Source organism: Carcharhinus amblyrhynchos, chromosome 5 (genome assembly GCF_965287045.1).
Source record: "Carcharhinus amblyrhynchos chromosome 5, sCarAmb.v2.hapA, whole genome shotgun sequence".
Classification (NCBI taxonomy): domain Eukaryota; kingdom Metazoa; phylum Chordata; class Chondrichthyes; order Carcharhiniformes; family Carcharhinidae; genus Carcharhinus; species Carcharhinus amblyrhynchos.
This window is the reverse complement of record NC_137328.1, coordinates 122,305,890-122,318,137: the sequence shown is the minus strand read 5'-3', so window position 1 is coordinate 122,318,137 and position 12,248 is coordinate 122,305,890. Positions and strand designations below refer to the sequence as shown.

General features: G+C 42.7%; 1 protein-coding gene across 8 annotated transcripts in view; it reads left to right on the top strand.

Moving 5' to 3' along the window:
- The window catches only part of htt (huntingtin), a 216,068-nt gene that overhangs the window by 15,207 nt on the left and 188,613 nt on the right, over positions 1-12,248 (top strand). For all 8 annotated transcript variants that reach the window (XM_080189503.1, XM_080189502.1, XM_080189500.1 and 5 more), the window contains exons 2-6: positions 4,937-5,020; positions 7,348-7,468; positions 9,801-9,860; positions 10,982-11,061; positions 11,612-11,750. In XM_080189503.1, the coding sequence (XP_080045629.1) occupies positions 4,937-5,020; positions 7,348-7,468; positions 9,801-9,860; positions 10,982-11,061; positions 11,612-11,750 (484 nt within the window). The remainder of the gene's footprint in view (positions 1-4,936; positions 5,021-7,347; positions 7,469-9,800; positions 9,861-10,981; positions 11,062-11,611; positions 11,751-12,248) is intronic.

Sequence of the window (12,248 nt, the reverse complement as noted above, 5' to 3'; positions counted from 1 at the left end):
CAGTGTTGCTGGAATCAGCCTCAAGTACAGAGTGGATGGGAAGCTCTTCACCCTGAGGAGACTCCAAGCTATTACCAAAGTGAAGGAGACTATTCTGAGAGATTTCCTCTATGCCGATGACTGCGCCCTGGGCCAGAGATGCAAGTCAGTATGGACAAATTTTCCACAGCTTGTGACAACTTTGGACTCACCATCAACATTAAAAAGACCAAAGTCATGCACCAGCCTGCTCCTCATGCACCGTACACAGAACCCATAATCACAATCAAAGGGCAGAAACTACAGGCAGTGGACCAGTTCACTTATCTTGGCAGCACCCTCTACCAAGCAGTGACTATTGATGTGGAAGTTAACTGCAGAATAGCAAAGGCAAGTTCTGCTTTTGGTAGACTGCGCTCCGCTAAATGGAAATGTTGAGGAATCAGCCCAGCAACAAAATTTGAGGTCTATAGTACTGCGGTATTCACTACCCTTCTGTATGCCTGTGAAACATGGACTGTGTATTGAAGGCATGCAAGACAGCTCAGTCATTTCCAAATGACTTGTTTTCATAGAATATTAGGCATCAGATGGCAAGACAAAGTACCAGACACTGAAGTTCTCTCCAGAGCAAGTCTACCATCAGTCCACACACTGCTGATGAGAGCGCAGACCTGGTGGGCAGATCATGTCATCCGTATGTCAGGCGAGCATGTACCCAAGCAGCTCCTTTTTGGGGAACTCTTTGCTGGAAGATGCTCGCATGGAGGGCAGAAGAAATGTTTCAAAGATGCACTCAAGGCCTCCCTGAAGTTGCTTGACATTGACACGACCGCCTGGGAAATGCTGGCACAAAACCATCCTACCTGGTGCTGCCTCATCCACAAAGGCTGTCAAGCTTATGAAGCAAGATGTATTGCTGAAGCACAATTTAAGTGCGAGCTGCCCAAGTCCAGAGCCACCAGTGTAACAACTACAGGGTCTACACAAGTCTGTCCAATATATACCAGGACATTCTGTGTCCGAATTGGTCTGATCAGTCATCTTCAGACACGACAACCAGCCTCAAAATAACTAATGGTGTTGAGGCCCTCATCAATGATGATGGACGAACAACTCCTATATGTATTAGACCTTCCAAAATGCATTACTTCAAAGACATTTTCCTGCACAGTCCTGTATCCCTTGATGTCTGTAATATCTAGAAATATGTTGATCTCTGTCTAGAATATACTAAATAACTGAGCCTTTACAGTCCTGTGCAAAAGAGAATTTCAAGTGTTCACCATGCTGTGATTGAAGAAATTCCTCCTCACCTCAGCCCTGTTTCCCCTGTCCCCTCCCGCAACACAGGGAACATCCTTCTCTCAACTACCCTCTCAAGCCTGTAAGAATTTTACAACATTCAATGAGATCACCTCTAATTTCCCTTAATTCCAGAGAAAAAAGGCCCAGTCTCCACAGTCTCTCCTCGTATAACAGTCTCACCAACCCAGTAATCAGTCTGAACCTTCATTGCACTCCCACTGCGACAATTATATCCTTCCTTAAATAAAGAGACACAAACTGCATACAATACTCCAGGTGCTGTCTCATCAAAGCGTTAGACAACTGCAGCAAGACTTATTTTCCCCCATACTCAAATTTCCTTGAAATAAAGGCTAACATACAATTTGCTTTCCTAATTACTTGTTGAACCTGCATGTTAGCTTTATTACTTACTGGAACACTTTTGTATATCAAACCTTCCCAGTCTCTCCCCATTTAAGAAATACTCTGAATTTCTGTTTCTCAAGTCAAAGTAAATACCATATATGATATATATTTTAATAAGCAAAATACTGTGGATGCTGGAATCTGAAACAAAAACAGAAAATGCTGGAAAATCTCAGCAGGTCTGACAGCCTCTGTGGAGAGAGAATAGAACCAATGTTTTGAATCTGGATGACTTTGTCAGAGTTCGGTAACTTCACATTTTTTCACATTGTTTTCCATTTGCCTTTTTCCTGCCCACTCTGTCCAAATCCTCTTTGCATCCTCCTTGCAACTCCCATTGCCAACAAGTTTTGTGTTGTCAACAAACTTGAAATATTTTGTTTGGTCCTCACGTCCCAATCATTGATGTTGATTGTGAATTGGTGGGACCGAAGCACTGATCCTTGCAGTATCCCGCTGGACACAGCCTGCCAACCTGAGGATGACCCATTTAGTCCTACTCTCTGGTTTACACAGGGTAGATTCAGAAAGAATGCTCCCAGTGGTGGTGGAGTTCAGAACTAGGGATCACAGTCCAAGGATAAGGTATTAACCTTTTAGAACTGAGGTGAGGAGAAATTTCTTCATTTCAGAGGGTGGCGAATGTGTGGAATTCACTACCACAGAATGTAGCTGAGGCCAAAGCTTTGTCTGATTTCAAGAAAAAATTAAATATAGCTGTTGGCACTAAGGGGATCAAGGGATATGGTAGGAAGTGGGGATCAGGCTATTGAATTTGAAGATCAGCCATGATCAAAATGAATGGTGGAGCAGGTTCATAGGGACCTACCTCATATTCAAGAAGGAGGAGGAGGCGGCGTATGACATGCATAGGCAGCTAGGATCAAGTGGATCCCTTGAAGAGTATAGAGGCTGTCAGAGTAGAGTTGAGAGAGAAATCGGGAGGGCAAAAAGGGACGTGAGTTTGCTTTGGCAGATAAGACAAAGGAGATTCCAAAGAGCTTCTACAAATACATAATCAGCAAAAGAGTAACTAGAAAGAGAATAGGTACTGTTAAAGAGCTAAAGCAATCAAGAGCTATGGGACGAAGGGGGAACAGAATATTGAATTCAATGATCAGCCATGATCAAAATGCAATGGCAGAGCAGGCTTGAAGGGCTGAATGGCCTACTCCAAGTTTCTATGATGCTACTATACCTCAATCCTGTGTCTTAATTTTTCATCTTAGCCTCTTGTGTGGAACCTTATTGAAAAGCTTCTGAAAATCCAATTACATATCTGGTTTCCCCCTTATCTGGTAATGTCCTCAAAAAGCTCCCAAAAGATTTGTCAAGTATGATTTCCCCTTTATAAATCCATGTTTTCTCTCTCCAATCCTGCCATTATTTTCTAAATGTACAGTTATCCCATCTTTCATTATAGATTCTAGCATTTTTCCAGACTACTGATATATGGTGGGATTTGAACTTGCCTCTCTGGAACATTAGACTGGGCCTTTGGATTACTTGGCAAATAACATTATTGCTAATCTACTGTCACCATAATCAATTAGATCGTGGTTGATAGGTATCTGAACTTCATTTACTCAGTTTTGTTCAGCAATCTTTAATAATCTCTATAACAGTCTGTCAATTTTGAAATTTCCCTGCCGTCTCAATGGAGATGAGTGGTACCCATTGTATGAAGAAGTGCTTCTCGACCTTATTCTTGAATGATCTAACTATAAATTTTAAGGTTATGTCCCCCTGCCTCAGAGTGCCGTGGTCCAGCCTTGGGTGATTGTCTATGTGGAATTTGCACATTCTCCCTGTGACTGTGTGGGTTTCCTCCAGGTGTCCAGTTTCCTCCCATAGTCCAATTTTGTGTAGGTTTGGGGGATTAGTGGGGTAAATACGTGGGTTTACAGGGATGGGGCCTGGGTGGGATGCTCTGTTGGAGAGGCAATACAGACTTGGTGAGCCAAAAGGTTGTCTTCTGCACTGTAGAGATTCTATGATTCTAATTTTATGTACTTGTGGGAATATTTGCACTGTTCCATCTTCTCATTTCATTCTATCATATCAGCCTGTAATCACTGTTGTTTCCTATGTTGCGTTGTTATTTGTAATTCCATCCTGCATCCTCTGTAAAGACTCCATATCCTTCCTGTAATATGCATTGGCTTGATTTGATGCTGGCTGTAATTAGAGAGAGAGGGTGTGTGTGCCTGCAGTGGTCAGTGTGTATGTGTGTGCTGCGTTGCAACAAGGCAGCAGTTTGATCAGCTGACCGGTACCTATTGCTGTGTATTCTCTACAAGCTCAGCAGCAGCAGTCTTTAATCCCCTGGGTGTGGTCTGTTTGCTTATCCCTTTATCACTTTTACCTTTTGATTACTTGCCAGCATATAGATTTTGATCACCTGACTCCACAAAGCTTGTCCACCATCTACAACACCCAAGTCAGGAGTGTGATGGAGTAGTCCCCACTCAAGAAGCTCAACACCATCCAGGACAAAGCAGCCACTTGATTGGCACTCCATCCACCACTTTCAGCGTTCCATACTTCCACTATGGCACACACTGCTACCACTGTTTGTCTATCTACAAGATGCATTGCAACTCACTGCAGCACCTTCCAAACCCACAACCTCTCCCACCAAAGGAATGGCTACCTAGATGTTTCCCTCCAAGTTACTCGCCTTGTTGCGGAACTATATTGGCATTCCTTCACTGTCAGTGGGTCAAAATCTTGGAACTCCCTTCCTAATGGCAGTGTGACTATACATGCAATATATGGAAGACTATTCACCACCAACTTCTCAAGGGCAATACGGGATGGGCAATAAAAATGTTGGCCTAACCAGTGACGCCCATGTCTCATGAAAGAATAAAAAAAACATAGTCTCAGCTTCAGTCTCCAGCTGCAGCATTGCACAGCCTGATGGCCCTCTGATCAACAAGTCAGTAATCAGAGTAAATAAATATGAAAAGCCTAAAGCGGAAAGTTGGGAAACTTTTCAAGCAAAGGGAAATGGATAAGTAGTTATAGCCTTCACCCCCGGGGGAATGGAATTGATTACTATTGCTCTTTCAAAGAGGTGGCACAGACTTGATCGGCCAAATGGCCTTCTGACTTGGCCCCTTCCTTGATCCGATAAGCGATACTGTGGAAAGTGATTTTCTCTGAAGTGCTATTGCATTCTATCCCTCTCAGAACACGCGTGTACTAATTGCTGCTCTTGTTCGTCTGTTTTCTCCAGGAAGAAAGAATCTGCCACAACCAAAAAAGACCGTGTAACTCACTGCCTGACCATATGTGAAAACATAGTTGCACAGTCTCTGAGGTAAATTAATTGCATTTTAATAGTTGTTGAATATTTTTGCCTCTGGGTTACTCTGCATTTGATTTTGAAAATGACTCACTTGACTCTCCTCAATATTGTTTCCACATTCTTGTGTGAACCTGGGAATAAATCTCTGGTTCTGCTACATCCAGTACAGTTTAGGAGTTTTCTTACAAAAAGAGCAAAATGGTCAATAATGTGACACAGATGAGCAGAGTGATGGGGGAAAGAAATTGAAAGCGAAGACAAAGATATACGCTAAATATATAGTCAGTATATAGTAAACTGAAAGGCTGGCAATAGGGAATACAGAGATCCAGGAAGAAGTTTAAAAAAATTAAGAAGCCAAGCCAATGTAGGAAAGTAATCAACAAAAGACATAAAAATGAATTATTATTCTACTGACACACAAAAGGAAAGTCAGGATAGTGATCTGGCCATCAAGGGATAAACTCAGATAATGACATAATGAATAATTAGCTTTTGCATTTACCCTGGAGATCAACAATGTTGCTGTGGCATAATTAGAAGAGATCAAAAAATCTAAAGACAGAAATGAGGGGAGATAATTGATAAGGCAACCAAATGGAAAGGATGGATGCCATTTCCAGATGAACATAATGTAGAAACAGTGAAGACTAATACATAAAAGGGAGTAGTGCCAGAGAGCTGCCGGCAATTAATGTTATCCCTATATTTAAAAATGGTGATAGAATAAAGTCCAGAGAGAGAGTTTCATATCTATTACATCTTTAATCATATAACAAAAGAACTTCTAGATATTGAAAATATGCTAAAGAATAGTCAGCACATATTTCAAAAGGGAAGGTTGTCCCTGACCAATGTTTGAAGAAATAACAAGAGTAGAGAAGGGTACTATTATAATAAGCAATGTATCTGGATTTTCAAAACCTCTTCAATGAGGTATTGTAAAGTGGACTCATGACGAAGGTATGAGCACGTGGAGTCAGGCTGGAGATAGCAGAATGAATATTAAGTTGGCTACAAAATAGTAGTAGCTAAGGGTGGCTACTCAGACTGGCAAAGGGTGGGAGGTAGTGTTTTGTAAGGATTGGCGCTGACATCACTGCTATTTATAGTAGATTTGGTCTCTGGACTCCAAGTTTACAAATTTGCAGATGACATTACATTGTGAGAGGTATGATTAATGTAGAGGAGGACTGTGATCAATTGCACAAAGATACTAATGAAGTTGTAGAATTAGTGTTTAATTGGCAAAAGAATTTCATTACACAAAGTGTGAGATGGTGCTTAGAAGACACAACAATTACAGCTTATGATCCTCAGGGAATGTCAAGTTAAAGAGAGCTATATTTTAGCAATGCAATAATATGCTGCATGCTTGTAAAAACCAGCATGGCCTGAGCAGGATCAGAAGAGAATTTACCTTATTTGCTTATTTACCTACATTTGACAAAGCCTCAACACTAACATTCTCATCTTTGTTTTCTAATCCTTCCATGGCTACACCCTTCCTTATCCCTGTAAGTTCTGCCAGCCCTGCAATCCTGAAGAGAACTCTGCATTCTCCCAATACTGACCTCTTGCAATCCCTAATTTGCTTTGCTGCACCGTTGGCAGCAGTGCCTTCAGCTGCCCAGACCCAAGATTCTAGGATTCCCTTCTGTCTCTCTACTTCCTTTTTCCCCCCTATAACAGGGTGGCTCAGTGGTTAGCACTACTGCTTCACAGTACTAAGGACCCAGGTTCAATTCTGGCCTTGTACCACTGTCTGTGTGGAGTCTGCACACTCCATGTCTGCATGGGTTTTGTCTGAGTACTCTGGTTTCCTCCCATGGTCCAAAGATCACAGGATCACAGAACCCTACAGTGCAGAAGGAGGCCATTCGGCCCATTGAGTCTGCACCGAACACAATCCCACCCAGGCCCAGCCCCCATATCCCTACATATTATACCCACTAATCCCTCTAACCTACACATCCCTGGACACTAAGGGGCAATTTCTTAGCATGGATGTGTGGGTTAGGTTGATTGGTTAATTTAGCATAGCCATAGTGTCAAGGGATTAGCTGGGTAAGTATGTGTCGTTATGGGAATAGGGCCTCAGTGAGACTCGATGGGCTGAATGGCCTCCTTCTGCACTATAGGGATTATATGATTCTATGAAGATGCTTCTTAAAGCCTACCTCTTTCTCCAAACTTGGCCTTAAACACTACCTGCTTACATGGCTTTGTGGTAATGCTGCTGTGTGCTTTATAAATGTTTATTTGCATATACCATAAGGAAAAAATAAGATGTAATACCAACTTTTCCCCATAACTTTGCATACTTGTATTTTTCTCAGGAATTCACCAGAATTTCAGAAGTTGCTGGGGATTGCGATGGAAATGTTTCTGCTGTGTTGTGATGACGCAGAGTCCGATGTTCGGATGGTAGCTGATGAATGCTTAAATAAAATTATTAAGGTAAGTTTGCTCTTTGACTGCTTTGCTGGTGCAGCATCCCGAATGTCAAGTGGGTGATTTTGATGAGAATTGGTATTTGTTTCCTGTACTTGCAGAAGTTAAAGTTGTGTGTGCATGTGTGATATCAGAGTTGCTCTTCACTGATGATGGGGTCAAACAAAATAATGTTATTTTGGGTCAAAAATGGTAAGAGTGGGAGGTTTTGATATATATATAATGTGGTGGAGATTTTAAGCCTTAAGTGCACAGGTATGGATAAGAGAATTGTGATGTGAATCTGTACCTTGAGAATGATGCTCGACTATCCAGAGTGAGCGATGGATCCATTTTAAATGGATAGGGCGGCATGGTGGCAGAATGGTTTTAGCACTGCTTCCTCACAGCGCCAGGGACCCGGATTCGATTCCAGTCTTGGGTGAGTGTGGAGTCTGCACGTTCTCCCCGTGTCTACATGGGTTCCCTCTTGGTGCTCCAGTTTTCTACTCCACTCCAAAGATGTGTTGGTTAGGTTGATTGGCCATGCTAAATTGCCCCTTAGTGTCCTAGGACGTGTAGGTTTGATGGATTGGCCATGGTAAATATGTGGAATTGCACACAGGCCCTGGGTGGGATGCTCTGCTGGAGAGCTGGTGCAGACATGATGGCCCGAATGGCCCCCTTCTGCACCATGGGTATTTCTATGATTCTATTTAAGTCCGTTTTCAGATTTAATTTAAAATTGAACGGCTTGCTTCGAGAACCTATTCGTTGTACAAAAGTAGCAAGGTGTGGATTGTGACACATATTGCAGTGGTTATCATCCAGGACAATGATGCCTGAAATTGAGAATCTGAATGAATGGTCGTGGCAGCCCATCGAAGACATCATGAGTGTGGGAAGAACGAATGAGAAAATTAAATCATAATCACATAGTTGTGATACCAAACCTGGTGTTTGTAAAAAGCTGAAGGCTGTGGGAGGGAGGTATGACTGAGGAAATTCTGGGATGAAGAAGTGAGTTAGAGATTGAGCAAAAGGTCTCATTTCAAGTAGATAAGGTTGTTAAGAAGGCATACGGTGTCTTGGTGTTTATTGGTAGGGGGATTGAATTTAGGAGTCACAGCGTCATGTTGCAACTATACACAACTCTGGTGCGGCCGCACTTGGAGTACTGTGTGCAGTTCTGGTCCCCACATTACATGAAGGATGTGGAGGCTTTGGAGAGGGTGCAGAGGAGGTTTACCAGGATGTTGCCTGGTATGGAGGGGAAGTCCTATGAGGAGAGACTGAGGGATTTGGGGTTGTTTTCACTAGAAAGAAGGCGGCTGCGAGGGGACCTTATTGAAACATATAAGATGATCAGAGGTTTAGATAGGGTGGATAGTGATAGCCTTTTTCCTCGGATGGAGAAAGCTAGCACGAGGGGGCATGGCTTTAAATTAAGGGGGGTAGTTATAGGACAGATGTCAGGGGTAGGTTCTTTATCCAGAGGGTGGTGAGGGATTGGAATGCCCTGCCTGCTGCAGTTGTAAATGCGCCTAGTTTGGGGGCGTTTAAGAGATCCGTGGATAGGTTTATGGACGAAAAGGGATTGGTTTAGATTAGTGGGTCATTGTTTTTTAACTGGTCGGCGCAACATTGTGGGCCGAAGGGCCTGTTCTGCGCTGTAATGTTCTATGTTCATTGCAGTGAGGACGCTGGGAAGAGGAGGAACATAAGAAATAGGAGCAGGAGTAGGCCATCTAGCCCCCCGAGCCTGCCCCTCCATTCAATAAGATCATGGCTGATCTGTCGTGGCTCAGTTCCACATTCCTGCCCTCTCCCCATAACCCTTAATCCCCTCTCTTATCAAAAACCCATCAACCCGCATCTTAAAAATATTTAGCGAGGTAGCCTCCACCACTTCAACGGGCAGAGAATTCCAGAGATTCACCACCCTTTGAGTGAAGAAGTTCCTCCTCCGTTCTAAAGAAGCAAACAGAATGAAGAGTTCTGCTTCGGGACCTTGATCTCTTTAACCTGTTTGCAATTGTACTTTTCCAAACACAGTTCCACTGCAGCAGTCATCTGCTAATATGATAAAATTTGTGCTTGCAGCTTTAGTAAGAAGTCTCCCAATAAGGAGTGCTGCTCGTTCATCAAGTGAGATGAAGGAGTAGCGCTCTGAAAACTCGTGATTGCGAATAAACCTGTTGGACTTTAACACAGTGTAGTGAGACTTCTTACCGTGCCCACCCTAGTCCAACACCTACATCACCACCGGCATCTTGTAGTTTTAGGCTATGAAGTGATGCTAAATGAAAATGCTTAAAATATATACCTAAGCCGTTCATGTTCCTTCTTGTTTTAACAGGCCCTAACTGACTCAAATCTGCCTCGGTTACAACTAGAATTGTATAAAGAAATTAAAAAGGTTGGTAAGCGATCCAAGAAAGGTTTTCAATAAACGTTTCTAAGAAGTAATTACACGTAGCAAAGCTTTTGTTTGGTGAATTTACTGTAATTATGTATTGTCTGTGGGGTATTTTTAAACCAGGCTTCACAGATAGTTACTGGGGTTGAATGCATCATTGTTTTAAAAAAAAGTTTGAACATCTGCTCTTTAATTACCAACTGGTACATTGGTGAGTGATTTTTCGTGCTGACCAACATTGTCGTGCGTAAAATAAAAGCAAAATACTGTGGATGTTGGAATCTGAAACTGCTGGAAAATCTCAGCAGGTCTGGCAGCATCTGCAGAGAGAGAATAGAGCCAATGCTTTGAGCCTGGATGACCCTTTGTCAGAGTTCTGACAATGGGTCACCCAGACTTGAAACATTAGTTCTATTCTCTCTCTGCAGTGTATCCATTGTTGTAACATTGATGGAAAAGCAGCAACCAATTTGTGCACAGGAAACTCCCCCCAATCGCACCGCGATAAGGAGAAAAAAGTTGCTCTGTTTCAGTAATGTAGGTTTAGAGATTGTGTTGCCCAGAAAACCGGGAAGAACTTCCTTAAACTTCTTTAAAATGGTGTCGTGGAATCTCTTAAGTCCGTATGAAAAGGCAGACTAAATTTCTGTTTTAGCATGTCATCCGAAAGATGATGCCTCCTACAGTGCAGCCAGCTCCTCAGTACTGCCCTAGAATGTCGATCCAGATTTGTGCTCAAATCTCTGCAGTGGGTCTTGAGCCCACAACCTTCTGAGCCAAGGGCAAGACTGCTACTAACTAAACCACATCTGATGCATGCCTATCCCTAATTTCCCCTGAGAAGGTGGTGGTGAACCACCTTGAACCGTGGTGAAAGTGCTCCCATGTTGGTGTTTGGTGGGGATTTCCAGGGTTTTAACACAGCCATGATGAAAATTATGATATGCATTCACTTCATGAATGAAGGGAAACTAGGCGATAATGGCCTTCTCCAGGTACCCGACGGTGCTGTTTTTTTTTGTTGGCTGAGGTCTCTGATTTGGGAGATGCACAGTGAAATTATTTTCAGTAAAGTATGATGCACTGCTTGAGCAACTGTTCTTTCCCCCTCAATTTCACAGAATGGCCCATCAAGGAGTTTGCGGGCTGCACTCTGGAGATTCGCTGAGCTGGCTCACCTTGTTCGTCCACAGAAGTGCAGGTCAGTTATGTATCACGTATATCTTTTCCGGTAATTTTCTGCCTTCAAGCTGGAAAGCTGTTTCAGATTTACAGGACTTTTTCCATTCAAATCAGTCTTAATTTGGCTGTTTTTAAAATGTTTAGTTTATGTAGTGTGAGGCAATTGCGCCATAGATTGAACACGTTACTGAGGTTTGTTAGCGTGGGAGCTGATTTTTATATCGTTTGATACCTTAGGGTTCATGATCTTCAGCTATGCCTGTCAATTTAACACCCATTTACACTCAGCATCTAACTCCAAGCTAGCCTGTCAAGTCTAATAATGTTTGCAGTATTTGCTGTGTAATAAGAAATTGTTTAATCTGTGACTACAGTGATTAAGGTCATAACGTCAGGCCTTCTTAATACTGAATATTCTAAATTTTTTTGAAAACTGTGTAAGTGAATCATATTTTGTAATATCCTTCAGCTGGAAATTTAAACTGGAGATATTAGACTTATTCCTTGGTCTGTCCTTCTGTCGTCTGTGTGGTAAAATTGTTTTTTTTCTCCCACATCTCCCCATCTAGACCATACCTTGTAAACCTGCTTCCCTGTCTGGCTCGCATCAGCAAGCGATCAGAAGAATCTGTGCAGGAGACGCTGGCTGCTGCTGTGCCGAAGATCATGATGGCTCTGGGCAACTTTGCAAATGATGGTGAAATCAAGGTACTTTTATTCAGCCCTTTAGTGTACTGCTGTGGAGATGGTACTTTGTTTAGTTTTTGGCTACATAGGATTGGAAAAACGCTACTTAAATGGACAATGGTGGATCGACAATGTTTTACCAAAAATGGGATTGAGTCAACCATAACATTTAAGACATGTGACCAGAAACCTAACTGCACCACCTGTATAAATGCTGTGGTTGCAAACGTAGGTCAAGTAAGTATCCTGCGGCAAATAACTTAGTTTAACTTTCCAAAGCTTGCCCATCATCTGCAAGGTACAAGGCAGCAGTGTGATGGAACACTCTCTTTGCCTGAGTGCATGCAGCTCCAGCTACCCTTGAGATGTGCGACGCTATCCAGGATAAAGCAGCTTACTTGATCAGCACCCTGTTCGCTCTCCCCACCACCAGCGCACAGGGCATCACTATCCACCATATACAAGATGCACTGCAGCAAATTACCAAGCCTTCCTTTGGCAGCAGATGCAGGAGAGCAC